Source organism: Pygocentrus nattereri, chromosome 5 (genome assembly GCF_015220715.1).
Source record: "Pygocentrus nattereri isolate fPygNat1 chromosome 5, fPygNat1.pri, whole genome shotgun sequence".
In the NCBI taxonomy this organism is placed as follows: domain Eukaryota; kingdom Metazoa; phylum Chordata; class Actinopteri; order Characiformes; family Serrasalmidae; genus Pygocentrus; species Pygocentrus nattereri.
Window position 1 is genome coordinate 14,867,439 of NC_051215.1, and position 16,795 is coordinate 14,884,233.

The following is a 16,795-nucleotide window of genomic DNA, read 5'->3' on the forward strand; positions in this document are numbered from 1 at the left end:
GTGCATTTTATTTTTGCCCCTGAGGTTTGCTTATAACCTTTGTGTGGTTTTATGTAACACTGGCATTCATAATTAATTTCATATGACTATTTTCAACACTTTCTTTATCGTTTGGAATTAAGCAGGCTGTTATTGTTACTGTGCTTTGGAGACTGATCTGTGTTATTATTATTTATTCCAATAAATTAGACTAGCATTAGAAACTAGGATTAGCACAAATACACTATATTTAAGTTTGTTCCCTTTTAAAGGATGTGTTATTTGCAGTCAGCAAATCAATAAAGCATGTAATAACCAGGGGTGCCCAAACTTTTGCATATGACAGTATTCTTAAATATGGCCTGAGTCATATTTTTCCTTCCTTTTTTATCCAAAAAAATCTATTAAACAAGTTTTCAGGTTGTATTGGCTCAGGAGGAGCTCAACTTTGGTATTTGTAAACAGGATTCAAGGATCCAACAAAAGGAAAAAAGAAAAAATCATAAATCAACAAATCAGTCACACACAGAACCACCTCAGGGTGTCGCCTCTGTCTGTTCTGGAACATTTCACACTAATTGTTTTTGTTTTTTTGGGTTTTTTTACCTGCATCAGTTTGGTTTCTAGCACACAGTAACTCAGTATAAAATGCAAATGCAGCAGCTGTTTGCTTATAGGATTATGCAGATGTGATGGTAAATATATATATATATATATATATATATATATATATATGTGTGTGTGTGTGTGTGTGTGTGTGTGTGTGTGTGTGTGTGTGTATTTATATTACATACATACATTGTGCACATACAGACAGATGACAAATGAAAGACAACATAAAGTTTCTTAATCAGGTGTTGGGCCACTGGAAGCCACGAGAAAGGCTTCAGTGCTCATGGGCATAGATTCTACACGTCTCTGGAACTGTACTGGAGAGGTAGAACTCCGTTCTTCCTGGAAGAGACTTTAGTGGTTTTGTCAGTAAACACTGTACTTTAGACTTTAATGTTTAATCATAAGATGATCGATCAGAATAACTTTGCATGAATTTGCAGTGACACTTCCCTCTAAGGGAACCTGGCCTCTGTTTAGACCTGTACCATTCTCTTGGTGTTCCCCGCACATGCATTCACCCACTTGTGGAGAATATTGTGAAGGATGACTCATCCGAGCATATTACTATTTTCAACATCTCTGTAAGCCAGTGCCCAATTTTACAGTGCTAAACTTTCAATGTGCATTAATCTTTCTAATAAAGAGTTAATGCACTACCACCCCACTATAATATCCCTCTCTGTGTAGTTGTGGATGGACTGTTCTTGCTGACACAGTCTGATCACGTCCTGCATTAACATTCTCAGTCACCTGAGGAACAGTTGTTCTTTTGTTTCTCCTTACGTATCACACTGGTGCTTGAGCACCATAGTCATGGAATGTTTGCCATCAATCAGAGTTTTCAACCTTATTTACTGATATTTCCCATAGATCGAACTGCAGACGTGACTTTAGTCACTGTTCCTGTAAAAAAATCACTAATTCAATAAAAAACCCTCTTTCAAAATCCCTTAAATCTTTTCCTCTTGTCATGTTGATCCAAAATCAAGCTCAGCTGGGCCTGCTTAGCGTTTTATACATGTTAATTGGTTGATTGAATCAAGTAGTACACCTGCCTGGAAGCATCTGCTCTCAGTATTTGACTCCATTAATTCGTTTTTCCCTTGAATTTGTCAGCCATCTGTACATTATGCACTAGACTAATCAGGCTTTTTGCCTTGTCAATTTTCATTTGAACAAACAGAGCACTCAGTACTGCTAAAGCCAAAAATATAAAGTTATTATGTCATGAGTAGGTACACCCTCAGCATCATCAGTAAAGCATCAGCAGACAGTTTATTAAAGGTAAATACTCCACAAGTTAACACATCCTATGTTGTCAGCTTGGTTCACTTTTCCAAACAAAGCAATACAAATGCTGTTTTTGTATTCTGCCCTCTTTTATTATCTATGCCTTTTCTATTTTTGTTTGTGTGAAAAAGCTTTTGATAAAGTAAATTGAAACTTATTTTTTAGTATATAATTTAGTAGTAATTTAGTTTTGAGAAGTTCCAAAATCACCACCAACAGCATTACTTACTTTACTTTCTCATTGTGCCAGGCAAGAATTACCACCCTCTCCACTGTTATTCACATTGTTTATGCAAACACTCACAGTGGCTAATCAGATATCGCTTGAAAAGTGGGCCGCTGACTTGCCTAAATTCTCTCTCTAGAAGTTTCTTGAAAACGAGCTTACTCACGTTCAAGTTGTCAAAAGCAGCACAGCTCCTACACAGAACAGATCAGAGAATCATTTTTCTTCACAAATACAAAGACTTCAACTGTGCAGCACTGCTCTTGCTATTTTGATGAGGAACTTGAGCACATCTGCTGTGTAACTGTAGCTGAGCTGTCCAGTGGCTGGATCCACTTGCATTAGTAGAGCATATTACCTTCCTTAAACAGGTTGATTCAATAACATTTTCACGCTTAGGCTGATATTTCAGATTATTTGTAAAGTAGAGCAAATTAATGCTGCTCTTACTCTGTGGATTCAGTTGCATTTCTGCATACTGCTTTCATCATAGAGAATCTTCAGAACTATGCACAGCAGTTATGATAGGAACCAGACATTTGAAGTGTTTAATGTGTCTAAATGTGTTGCCTGATGCCTGAGACATTATTTATTATATCCACTACTTAAAAGGCAAGTATAGATTCACTGGTCATTTCTGCAGTTACTGCGAGCCCTGATTTCTGTAGCCACCATTGTAAACAAATGTGGATTGGTAAGTTAGCTTGTCTACAGTCACATATTTCACAGCAAAATTACTTTGTTTCAGGGATTGAACTGTGTAGAAATCTTAAGCATTGGTGGACTTATCCTTTAACTCTATACTCAAACTTGTAATTGTGTGATTTGCCACTAGAGGGCAGAATCAGCTCATGATTCTGTATTCACCGTCAACCTGTTGTGCTCGGTTCACAGTAAAACACGTTTCGCTGTGATAGGCTGGCGAACGATACAATGCTGAGTTGGACTTGACTTTCTGACAGGTTTTGTTACTGAAATTGCTGCTAATCAGTGTGTTTATAATCTCCTTACAGGTATCAATGACCAGGGCTTGTACAGAGTGGTTGGGGTCAGCTCAAAAGTTCAGAAGCTGCTTAGTTTAATGATTGGTAAGTTATGCTCTTATTTGTTGCATAGAATCTTTATTTACTGAGAACTCATGCTCCGCCCACTTTAGTAGGTGCTGTTGCTGGAATGGGCTAGCATTACAGGACACTGTCAAATGAATAAATAAATAAATAAAATACTGTTGAAATTATAACAATGTCTGTAACAAAAGCCATCAGTGTAAAAATGAAAAAAAAATCTATAACATAAGATACCAATACAAATTATAATAGAAAATCTATAACATAGGAGCTATTAATACAAAATCTAACATAAAATCTATAACATGAAATCTATCTGTGCAAAATCTAACAAAATCAATAACATGAGAGCTATCAATGCAAAATCTAACATCTATAACAAACACTATCAATGCAAAATATAATGACAATGTATAACATAAAAACCATCAATACAAAATATATCGGAAAATCTACAACATAAAAGCTGTCAATAGTGGTTCTCATCATCGTGTTAAATCCTTGCATAATTCATTAAAAAATAATGTTATCAGTATTAGACTGAAGTTGAAGAAGTAAAGTTTGAATGGTCCTCATTGGCATTCAGACACTTCTCCTGTCTGTGCCTCCTCTCTCTCTCTCTCTCTCTCTCTCTCTCTCTCTCTCTCTCTCTCTCTCTCTCTCTCTCTCTCTCTCTCTCTCTCTCTCTCTCTCTCTCTCTCTCTGTTCCTGTGTCCTGTCCTTGCAGGTGACACTTGGCTCTATTGCTGCAGGCTTGCAATCAGATTTCCATCCGCTCTCCGCCGCTCCCTCCATTTCTTATTTCTCAATTTCTCCTCTACCCCACTGACTCCTTCTTTTCTGAGCTCTCACCCCATCCCTCTTGTGCTGTCCATGTTTGTAGTCTCCTCCTTGCTTTCATGCTTTCAGTTTTTTATTTTTCCCTTACTCCCTCTTCTCCCTCTCTATTCCAATCTATCTTTTATTGTCTTTCTCTCTCCTTCATTCTCAGTTGCCCTGTCTTTCTCTCTTTTTCTCCTTCAGTCTTCTTCATTTCTCCTGTCTGTGCCTCTCTCTCTCTCTCTCTCTCTCTCTCTCTCTCTCCTGCAGACAGAGCCCTAGCCCTCAGCTTTGTGCTGTGAATGTTAATAGCTGTGTTGAATCGTCAGGCTGCTGAGCCCCTACTGTTACCTGAAACCGTCCACTCCAGAGTTTAACAGACATTAGCCTTGTCCATGCATAGAGACTCGCATAAAGACACTTTAGTCTTAAATGTGATGTTGGCTGACCACCAAAGCAGCCGTAATGCTACAGCTTTGAATCTTGCTGATGTTTGAGATTGAAGGACATCTAGGGTCACTAAGGGTAGTTGTGCAAGTTGTCCACAGCTGACCAGTCAATCTTGAGGATACCCTTTGTTTCTTTGATTGCTCTTCTAACAGGCAGGAAGAGACATTTATTTTATTTTTAACTGGTTCCAAACACCCATAGCTGTACAACACGTAATGCAAAGATTGCCACAAACTTAATGTTTCATTTTTGTTGTTATATGGATTTTTATATGGATGTAAATAAGATTTTTAAAAATAATAAAAGATTTGATGTATACCAGGATTATGATATGAACTATTTAAACCCTGGTCATTAAATAAAATACGAGTTATGTAATGAACAAAATATTTACAAAACTATCATTTATAGGGGTCATTTATACTTGCTCCAATGGCTCATCAGTAAGTAGAGACCAAGTAAGGTTTCATTTTAGTATTCTGGGTTTCTAAAAAAATCTTGGTATAAAATAGATTAAGTGGTAGCGCAAGCACCACACTGACCACTATCTCTACCACTATCTCTACCACTATCTCTACCACTATCTCTACCACTATCTCTACCACTATCTCTACTGCTTTAGGGAAACCCAGGCATGATCGTGATACATGTGGATGTTAACCTTCTCTTTTTTCATGTAACATAAGGAGTAAGATTACACGTTTAATTAAGAAAATATTTAAGTGATATATTTGGGTTTTATCCTGTGAAAGACCCGTCATAGTTAAAATAAAAGTAGCAAGTAGTTTTGGTCGTAGTGAAGGCAGACGTGAAGTTACAAAGTGTGTTAGTAGAGTAATAATAAAGATCTCCTGTACATTTGTAGGTCTAAATGAAGTACTTTGTAGGTCTAAATGAAGTGGTAAGGAATCAAAAGTATGTTTCATAAGTAATTAGAAATACTCAAGTTAAGTAATCTTCCACGGTAACACAGTACCATTGGCGAACAATGTTGTATGACACCAGTATCGGTGTACTAATATATTCAGTATATCAAACAGCTCTAGGTGTTTTGGGTTTGATACTGGGTGGGGATCATGGGGAATGGACCTCAGACTGCAGACTTGACAGTTTCTTCCCACTGAGCACAGCTGTTTAAGCAAGGCACAGAAACCCAAGTTACCCCCCATCTGCCCCCCCAGCCCTCAGGGTGCATTTAGAAGGAAGAATATGTTACTGCAGTTATCCTCTCCTCAGCTATCCAGACAAACAAAGGTATAAAGTATTGAAGCACCCCTGGAACTGGGGGCAGATTTTTTGAGTTCTTCTTCTTCTCCTTCTTCTTCTCTTTCTTTTTCTTCTCCTCCTCATTGTCCTTTTTTCTCCTCCTCCTTGTCCTTCTTTTTCTCCTCCTCCTTGTCCTTCTTCTTTTTCTTCTCCTCCTCCTCCCCCTCCTTCTTCTTTTTCTCCTCCTTCTTCTTCTTCTTCTTTCCCTCCTCCTTGCCATTTACATTTACAGCATTCAGCAGATGCTCTTGTCCAGAGCAAGAAGAGCTTTGTCTATCTAGAGAAAGTATCTTTGCTAGTTACCATTAGGTTAGAGAGAAAGACGGTCCTGAGCTCAGATACTGCCAGAACCAGTCACTGTTGATACCGAGAGAAAGGGAAGGGTTGAACACAGAACTCTGCAGCACAGTACAATACAATACATTACAATAAACTACAATACAATACATTACAATAAACTACAATACACAGTACAGTACAATACAATACATTACAATAAACTACAATACACAGTACAGTACAATACAATACATTACAATAAACTACAATACACAGTACAATACAATACATTACAATAAACTACAATACACAGTACAGTACAATACAACACATTACAATAAACTACAATACACAGTACAGTACAATACATTACAATAAACTACAATACACAGTACAATACAATAAACTACAATACACAGTACAGTACAATACAATACATTACAATAAACTACAATATATAAGTGCAGCACAATATTTTGCAATCACACACACACACAATTCAATACTTGTCCTTCTTCTTCTCCTCCTCCTTCTTCTCTTCCTCTTCCTTCTCCTCCTCCTTGTCCTTCCTCTTCTCTCACTCCTTGTCCTTCTTCTCCTCCTCCTTCTTCTTCTTCTTCTCTTCTTCCTCTTCCTTCTTCTCCTCCTTCTTCTTCTTTTTCTCCTCATCCTTGTCCTTTTTCTCCTCTTCCTTGTCATTTTTCTCCTCCTCCTCCTTCTTCTTCTTCTCCTTCTTCTCCTCCTTCTTGTCCTTCTCCTCCTCCTTGTTCTTCTTCTCCTTCTTCTCTTTCTTCTCCTCCTTCTTGTCCTTCTCCCCCTTGTCATTATTCTTCTTCTCCTCCTCCTTTTTCTCCTCCATCTCTTTTCTTCTCCTCCATCTTCTTTTTCTCCTCCTCCTTCTTCTTCTTCTTTTTCTCATCCTCCTTCTTTTCTTCTCCTTCTTCTCCTTCTTCTCCTTCTTCCCTTCCTTCTTCTTCTTCTCTTCCTCTTTCTCCTTCCTCTTCTTCTTTTTCTCTTCCTCCTTCTTCTCCACCTCTTTATTCTCCTCCTCCTTCTTCTTATTCTTCTCCTCCTTCTTCTTCTCTTCCTTCATCTTCTCCTTCTGCTCCTCCTTCTCCTTCTTTTTCTTCTTCTCCTGCTTCTTCTCCTCCTTCTTCTTTTTCTCCTCCTCCTTCCTTCTCTTTCTTCTCCTTCTTCTTGTCCCCTTTTTCTCCTTCTCTTCCTCCTCCTCCTCCTCCTCCTCCTCCTCCTCCTCCTTCTTCTTCTTCATCTCCTTCTTCTCCTCCTCCTCCTTCCTCTTCTCCTTCATTTTCTCCTCCTTTTTCTTCTCCTCCTTCCACTGCTACTTCTTCTCCCCCTCCTCCTCCTTCTGCTTCTCCTTCTTCTTCTCCTCCTTCTCCTCCTCCTCCTCCCCCTTGCTCTTCTCCTCCTTCTCCTTCTTCTTCTCCTTCTTCTCCTCCTCCTTGCTCTCCTCCTCCTCCTTCCTCTTCTCCTTCTCTTTCTCCTCCTTCTACTGCTACTTCTTCTCCCCCTCCTCCTTCTTCTTCTGCTCCTCCTTCTTCTCCTTCTTCTTCTGCTCCTCCTCCTCCTGCTTGTTCTCCTTCTTCTCCTCCCCCTTGCTCTTCTCCTTCTTCTTCTTCTCCTTCTCCTCCTCCTTGCTCTCCTCCTCCTTCTTCTCCTTCTTCTCCTCCCCCTTGCTCTTCTCCTTCTTCTTCTTCTCCTTCTTCTCCTCCTCCTTGCTCTCCCCCTCCTTCTTCTCCTTCTTCTCCTCCCCCTTGCTCTTCTCCTCCTCCTTCTTCTTCTCCTCCTTCCTTTTCTCCTTCTCCTCCGTCCTTTACTCCTCCTCCTTTTTCTTGTCTTCTTCCTCTCCCTCTCCTTCTTCTTCTTCTTCTCCTCCTCCTTCTCCTTCTTCTCCTTCTCTTCCTTGCTCTTCCTCTCCTTCTCCTTCTCTTCCTTGCTCTTCCTCTCCTCCTCCTCCTCCTTGCTCTTCCTCTCCTCCTTCTCCTCCTTCCTCTCCTTTTACTTCTTTTTCTCCTCCTTCTTCTCCTCCTTCCTTTTCTCCTCCTCCTTCTTCTTGTCCTCTTCTTCTCTTCCTCATCCTTCTTCTTCTTCTTCTTCTTCTTCTTCTTCTCCTCCTCCTTCTCCTCCTTGTCCCTTTTCATCTTCTTCTCCTCCTCCCCCTCCTTCTTCTTCTCCCCCTTGCTCTTCTCCTCCTTCTCCTCCTTCCTCTTCTTTTCCTTCTTCTCCTCCTTCTCCTTCATCTTCTCCTCCTCCTTCTCCTTGTCCTTCTTTTTTTCCTCCTCCTCATTCCCTTTTCCACATTCTTCGTCTACACATTTTTCTTACTTCTTTCATCTTTTTCTTATTCTTCCCTACATCCTTCCCTACATCACCTTGTTCTTCTTCTCCTCTTTATTCTTCTCCTCCTTCTTCTTCTCTTTCTCCACATTCTTCATCTTCACATTTTTCTTACTTCTTTTTATTATTCCCTACCTCCTATATTAAGAGATTAAGATTAAGTTACCCTTATTTTCCCTAAGTTACCCTAAATAAGTTACCCTAAATTTCACCTCCGTATTTAACCCATCCGTGAAGTGAAACGCCACATACACACTAGTGAGCACACACACTAGGGGGCAGTGAGCACACTTGCCCGGAGTGGTGGGCAGCCCTATCCGCAGTGCCCGGGGAGCAGTTGGGGGTTAGGTGTCTTGCTCAAGGACACCTCAGTCACCTCAGTCTGGCGATCGAACTGGCGACCTTCCGGTCACGAGGCTGGATCCCTAACCTCCAGCCCATGACTGCCCCAGGCCTATCCTTCTTCTCATTCTTTTTTTTTCTCCTCCTTCTCAATGTTTTTCTTCCTCTTCTTTCTGTTGATCTATCTGTCTGTCTCATTTTTCTTGTTATCCTGATTTCTCTCTCTCCTCCTTTTTCTTAATTGTCTTCATTTTTTTTCTTCTCCTCTTCTCTTTTCATCTTTTTCTATCTTCTTTTCCATTTTTCCAAGTATTTATGTAAGATAAATGATAAATACATTGTTATAGAGACATTTTGCTCATCTTCATCAAAGATGCCGATATTACTGGAGAGCATCATAAATGGTATCATGTGTTGCACCAAAAAGCTTTATCAAGTAACTCCAGGTTCGCAAAGTGCCGTGACATGTCTTTTAGAGCTCAGAGCTTTCTCACAGGTTAAGTGTTAAATGTCTTCTTTCACACTTGTTCATTGGTATGAATTTATTTAGTATATGATTTTAAAAGGTTGCCTTTATAGCACAGAAATGGATTTTCTCTGACCGTGTCCAGTATGAATGAGCGAAAGCGCTGACATTACCATAGTAACGGCAGTAGCTCTGAGAAGAAGTGATCCTCTTCTGTAAACATCTTGGCCAGGCAGCTAGCATAGAAGAACTACACTGGGTTGAGTAACCACAGTTGAATGAGTTCAGCAATTTAGATGAAGTGGCATAGCGTTCATATTAAAACTTTACAGCTCCGTGTTTTTCAGTACTTTAATTTTATTCATAGTTTTTGTTTGCTTGAAAACAACTTGAGGAATATGAGGCTTTGTTACAACAGTGACAATATGTACTTTGTGAAAACAACATGTGAGTTTACCTGCTGTCTGCCAGTCTTTTTCTTGCTCTTCTTCTTTCTCCATTCCTGATTTATTCCTACCCCCTCCCCCCTTTTAATCTCTTAACTTCCTCTCACCTCTTTGTTCTACCACTTCACACTACCCACTGAATTGTGAAAAATAAGAGATCCTTGTGCTGCCTGTTTACCTTTTTCATGAATCTGCAGTGTTTTTTAATATAATTATTATACATATTTTGAATTCTTCTCTGCTCTCTTTTACAATGAAATACACACCCATCTATGTGCACTCATTGTCAAAAAAATAGTTGCACCCAGAAGGAATCAGTCGACAGGAATGAAGCTTTGTGCATAGGTTTGACATTATGAGACATGCAAATAAATCAAGTTTCACTGTCAGCTGTGCATGTGTCACTGTACCTGACTGACTGTATAAGGTCCTTCTATTACACATGCTTTCCATTCTGCCTCGTGCTGTTGTGTTGGTAGCATCCTTTGTAAGCATTCGAAGCGCAATTTGCTGCACTACACAACTATGCAGGACTACATGCCCACAGACTGTTATGATGACTGCCTTTAACACCACGTCAACATTGCCAAAGACTGCAGTGGTCAAATGCGATGCAATTTCTCAGCACATCACCGTGTGCCACTCAGCATTTTGCTATTACTACATTAAATTAAAGCTAAACTGATGCCACAGTAGATCACATATGGCTTTTAATGTGCCATTAAACCATCTCTTAGTTAGACAAATGCTAATGTCAAGTTACCTCAACTAACATAACTAGCCTAGCCCTTTTTTTCACCTCATATTTTTCAGCTGGACAAAAGCCAGTTTGTGAAGAGGTAGTAAACTAATGCCAAGAGTAATAAATTATGTTAATTTTTATTCCATGCAGTACAGCAGAGCTCTGCTATGTGATGTGAAGCTGCAATGTGTGCCATGACATGTCTGGTGTGCAGTGGCCTTGGAGGCTCTATTTTTCACACCCACACAAGTGCAGTTGTATAGGATAATGCCTGCATGGTTCAAATTTAGTTTAATTCAAGCCCACAAATATGTCACAAATAAAGGCCATTGCGAGAATGTGGATGGAGTAGTGCAACAGGAGGTGAGACATTCCAAGTCTGAAGGTGCAAGAGTATTTGTAAACTTATTTTGGTCCAAATACACCTCTTCAGACCGACTCTTAACACACACACACACATGCACACACATTTTCCCAACTACAGGCACATGTGTAAGGAAGTGTCCAGTTCCTCCCATTTTATGGATGAACGCTCTTTATATCAATCTACTTAGATATCAATGTAGGTAACTTTTCCTAATTGCTAATTAAATACAAGTGATATCTGTATTTTTGCAGAACAAATAAGAAAAAAATGTAGCTACTGAATGAGAGCCAGACATGGCATCATTACATGTGAACATAAAATCAATGGAACGTTTAACAGCAAAAATGTGATGTCTAAGCTGTGTTCAAAGCTGTACAATAAAATACTGTTTATAAAGTGGATAGTACTAAAATCTGATTGGCTGGGCCAGGTTTGAAGCTGTTGTAAAAAACATAATACACACACACACACACACACACACACACACACTTATGACTGCCTCACAATTACTGAACTCTGTTAATGTGCCTCTTCCTGAAAAGTTCATGTGCTGTTATTGGAATAATCTTTGACTCTGATGCTACTCGCATGGATCACCAAGTGTATTGATGAAATAAGAACCCATGTCTGTTAAAACGGTGGCTAACAACTTATTTTCTTAACTAGAACTAGGGTGGTCAGCAAGCTAACAGGTTTAAAAACACATTAAACAACTCAAATCATTAACATCACAGGCTTACATACAATATGATTCACTGTAAAACTGCTGTATAAAAGTCTAAAGAATGTCACTTTGAATGCATCTGTGTTTCAGTCAGAAGTAGCATCAAACCCAGGTTCGAGCTCAAATGACTGTCTTACCTAAGTAGTATGCAAGGGAACTTCAACAGTCAAATAGTGTACTATTTGTATTGAGTATGGATGTGGCTGAATCTCAAGTGACTTTCTTTTTTAGCTGGGTTGTGCTTTTTGTTGTAGAAGCCAGCATTTAAATCCAAATAGTGCACTATATAGGAAGCAGGAAGCCGTTTGAGATTCAGCCACAGTATGGGAAGTGCCGTTAGATTGATGCTAAACAAGATTTACAGTGGTAAATTGGTGACCAAAAACCGCATATAAAGCAAAGAGTTTTGTATTAAACAGTGCTAAGTTATAATGTGTTTGCTGTTATACATCAAAAAGTTAAAAAGCTCATGAAATGACTGCCATATGCAGTGATGGGCAAATGAAGGTTCTTCTCTGCTTTCAGCAATCCATATTTACATTTCTTGGTGGAATAATTGTGTGTCAATTATTATGATAATTATATCATATTTTATGTTGGCCCCTGTTTTGTGAAAACAATAATCCATGAGAGGTCTTGCATTACTGCAGTTTTATTACAAGGAAGGAAGTTGTGGGCACAGGGCTACCAGTAAAATATTTCAGGATCTTTGAAAGGCTGTACGTTTTGTTATTGTTTAGTTCAGTCCATGTTTAATGTTTGGCCTTTTGAGGAAAAACTTTTTAAATTTAAAAAAAAAAGTTTAAATTTGATTAATTGTCAAAATGATCGGTAGAGTGCTTGATTACTAATATAAGATAATGGCCGCCCTAGTTTTCGGTGAAGTAATTTTTTGGGTGAGTTGTTAATTACTGTACTGTCATCTCAGTCTAAGTCTATCATTTATATGTCCAGTTAACGTTTCATCTTTTCTTCTTTTTCCCTTCAGATGAAAAGAGCAATGATGTGGACTTGGCAGTGTGTGAGGAGTGGGATGTGAAGACCATCACCAGTGCTTTAAAACTGTACCTGAGGTAGGAGGCAGACTGTATTGAGCTATTTCAGGCGTGTGGTGTCCTTCTGTTTTCTAAAATGATAAACATTACAAGCAGGGCTGCAACAACTAATTGATGGTATTGATCATTTCAAAAACGAAAGAAAAAAAATGTTGACTATGAATCATCAGTTAGTTGGCATTATGATGGGCCCACCTTTAACATTACTTGAATGAAAAAAATGTGAATTTTTCAATTATAACATTATTATTAACATTGTCTAAGATAGACTATAGGGTTGCAAAACTGAGCTCACCTTTGACAAAAGCACAAGTGTCATGCATGAGGATCAAGAGAAACACACTCACAGCAGAAAATGACAAAAAAAAAAAAACTGCAGTAAAATTGTAGTCAAAAGTTAAAAAATAGCATGTTATCTGCTTTTCAGCTGTTCAGCAATGAACACTGTTGGCTTGTTGCTTTGTGTCTGAACTGCACAGCTGAATTATATTTATTCGTTGCTATTGCACTAATGCACACCGACCCACTCGTCCACTCAGACATTTATTTAAAGCACACTTTCATTCTCTGCATTTGGGTTTTAGGTCACTGAAATCTGCAAAATTTTCCCAAAGACAATAAATGTGAAGAGTCTCATGAGTAGTAGAGTTGGTTTCATTTTCACATATATGATTTCGTTCTTCAGTAGTTTTTGAATGACGGGTGAAAAATGCTAAAGTGGCTAATTCATCATTTTTAGTTACTAAACCACACCAGTATGAAGCCTGATGAGCCAGTACAGACCTTTTAGCAGATAGAAGACAAATGGTGGTCAGTCAGAGTTTTAGGAATGCCTAAAACATATATTCTGTCTTTCAGCTTCATGAAACAGTATAGTTTTCCTGTATGATGTGTATATGTATGTGTACTCTTTTGCAGTTATTAATTACATGACTTCAAAGAGATAAGTAATACAGATGTTATGGAAAGCACTCTGATTCTGTAACTTTAATACAGTAAACCCTACAGATTACAAATTTTAACAGGTAATCTGTAATCCGATCTTGAATGTATGTTTAAAGTAACCCTCCCAACTCTGGAAACATTTGACAGTCATTCTGTATTTAGTGTTTTACCCAACAAGTGCTGAGTGAGGGTCGGGTCCTGCTCTTCTCTTGTAAAGTCACACTTTTACAATTACAGGCCTTTGAGTGGATGCAGTGGTTATTTCTAAGTGTTGTTGCTGTCTGAAGTGTCATTGTTTGTCCTTTGTGGCAGTTTGTATAAACCCAACCATAAATCACACTTGTGGTTTAAGCAGACTGGGGACTTTAGTTTTCAAGCTAATTTTCAATTAGGTTTTACTTTGAGATAAAAGCAGCTCATTAACCTCAGTCAGATTAATTTTTCATTCAACACCAGACTTGATTCTCATTTTTCCAGTTAGGACTGCACATATTATACTGCATGAGAAGCATTTTACTTACGGTTATAAATACTTTTCACTGTTGTGAAGTTTGCACATTCTGTGCTGCATTGCTTCTGCTACATCTGTGCCCTTTAACAAACAGTATTATTTTACATTCGTTGCTATGCTGCACTTCTTCACTTTATTATTCACCTTACAGTTTATTGTGGACTTGCAGACACACAGAGCCGTGCTACATGCAGATACCACTAACGTTGTCGAGTGGAAATTGTTTCGAATCTTCACTGTTTGAAAGTAGTGTCCTGAAAAAGGGCAACAGAAATGTGAATTACTAAATGTAATGTAATTTACAGCACAGAACAGGTATATTTGGGTGGTGGATCATTCTCCGCACTGCAGTAAAACTGATGGGGTGGTGTGTTGTGCTGGTACAAGTGGATCAGACAGAGTTTTTAAACACTGTGTCCACTCACTGTCCACTCTATTAGACACGCCTACCTTATCAGTCCACCTTGTAGATCAGAGACGATCGCTCATCTGCTACTGCAGTTTGTGTTGGTCATCCTGTAGTTGATCATCCTGCTCACAGGACCCTGTTGTTTGGATATTTTTGGTTAGTTGTCTGTTCTCAGTCCAGCAGTGAGACTGAGGTGTTTAAAAACTCCAGCAGCACTGCAGTGTTTGATCCACTCAGACCAGCGCAACACTAACATGCCACCACCACATCAGTGTTACTGCTCACAGTCAGTGCTGGCTGACCTAGTAAACACTGGTGAACACATAACACCTTCATGGTTGGAATAAGGACATGTAAAATGGAACCAAACCGAATCTCTAGTGTCAGGACTACATGTTATAACACAACAAAAGGGAAGCTCCACTTAGATCGCTACGTTGTTTGAAGGGGTGTATGATATTGACATAAAATTCAGTGTTTGATAAAGCTGTTGGATATCATAGTCATGATATGAGAACTGATGCATTATTGTTAAAAAGTGTGCTTTTAACTGAAAGTGAAATCTGCGTAAACATGACTTTGTTCAAATAGAAAAAATATAAAATTACAAAAGCACTGTTCACTATTGTGCTAAATAAAAAGAAAATAATTATGAACAGCTGCTTCCCGCAGAACTGCAAGCACTTTTTGGCTACCTTTGCACAGCATGTAAAAGTCCAGTTGTTTTTACGGAATCCAACTATTTTGTAATGCTAATCACAACATCTTTTAAATGTGACTTACAGTCAACACTAGTCTGAACACATCACTCTCTTAAACTGACCCTCATGTGCAAAAGAACAGCGCTTCAAAATGGAAAAAGTCCAAATGGATAATGGTGGAGGTTTCAGTTTCATCTTGCTGTAAAAATAAATAAATAAGGGTAGAAAGAGCAGTTTATACGGCTACTGCCACTTCTTTGGTTCGCGTCCTTGGTTCCTTTACATTTTGCTTTGAGACTTAAATTGACACTGTAGCTGCTTTCTCCTGTGGCCGTGTTTGGCCGTTTCTTTCTAAATGTCTTTGAGCACAGAGACTTCGCGATAAGTGTCTTGTAATTTTGTTGTAACAGAAACATCATCGCAAATGTTTAAGTCCTGTTCTGTCTTGGCAGCCCAAAACTGTTAAAAATGTAGAGCTGGATTGACGTAAAACTCGCTTGATTTCTAAACTGGAGTCGTATTACACTGCTCGAAATAAAGGTGCTGTGCAGGTAGATTTTTTTGTTTATGGTACAAACAATGTAAATGTACCCTGAAAGGTACAACAGTGGTTTTAAGATCCAAATGTGTACCTTAAATAAGTTTTTCCCAGGTGTACTTATTTGTATCTTTTCATAACCTAATGTTTTAAAACAGTACAAAAAAAATAAAAGCCTGGAAACGAGATGAGGTCTGTGAATGCAACTTAGAAATAAGATTTTAAAGGATTATGGTACAATTATGTTCCCTGACTAAAGGTACTGAGAAGTACCCTTGAGGGTACCACCCCAGTGATGAGAGGAGTACTGCCCCAGTGACAGTTTTGCATCTTTTTTCTGAGAGTATACCACATATTGCATTTCAGTACCACATACAAAAGTGCTCCAAATCTGAGCTGAAAGTGACAGATTCAGGGTGTTCTTGGTGTCTGTACTGCTACACTGATAACACATCTGTGTAACATACGAAGAGAGAGATTGAATTTGGGCCACTTTTCCCTGCTGTGTGAATGTCGCCTTTTTGTCCACTGGAAGGCTGAGAAATTACATCAACAGGTTTTTGAGGCTACAAGAAGAAAATAAATGTTTTTTTTTATAGTGGAACACAAGGACATTTGTTTTTTTGTTTGTTTAATTATTAAACATATGTATGATATCTCGTACACTATAAACACAATACTCATCCTCTCATTAGGCTTCTAACTATTTGTGCACCATACAATGAGATACAGCGTCTCACTGGCACTGTGTATATGAAATTTGATCTGTTCTGTCATTACAGCCTTTAATGATGTGTTTATTGCAGAAACTCGTATCGCAGTAACAATAAAAAAAAAAAAACTATTTATTCTGCAGCTCTAGTTATTTGTATTACTTACAAATTTCGTCAGTTTCTGGTGTTCATTTAAAAACAAGTTTAACAAATGTGACATTAGAGAACTGACACATACACTACATTCCCTGAACATCGCTTCCATCTAAGTCCACATCTCTGTCTGGAGCTCATTTAGTGCATGGGAACATTGCCATGCTGAAACAGGAAAGGGGCTTCGCCAAACTGCTGCCACTGCTTGAAGTTCTCTAGAATATCACTGTATGCTGTGATATTAATATTTTCCTTCCCTGAAACAAACGGGTCCAAACCCATGAAAAACGGCCCATTATTCCTCCACGGCTGCTTTTAAAGTTGCCATGCATTC

The 16,795-nt window shown here is 38.7% G+C and overlaps 1 protein-coding gene across 3 annotated transcripts in view; it reads left to right on the forward strand.

The window, feature by feature from the left end:
* arhgap10 (Rho GTPase activating protein 10) overlaps positions 1-16,795 on the forward strand; it is a 127,230-nt gene that overhangs the window by 60,831 nt on the left and 49,604 nt on the right. For all 3 annotated transcript variants that reach the window (XM_037538884.1, XM_037538883.1, XM_017701444.1), the window contains 2 exons: positions 3,124-3,198; positions 12,425-12,509. In XM_037538884.1, the coding sequence (XP_037394781.1) occupies positions 3,124-3,198; positions 12,425-12,509 (160 nt within the window). The remainder of the gene's footprint in view (positions 1-3,123; positions 3,199-12,424; positions 12,510-16,795) is intronic.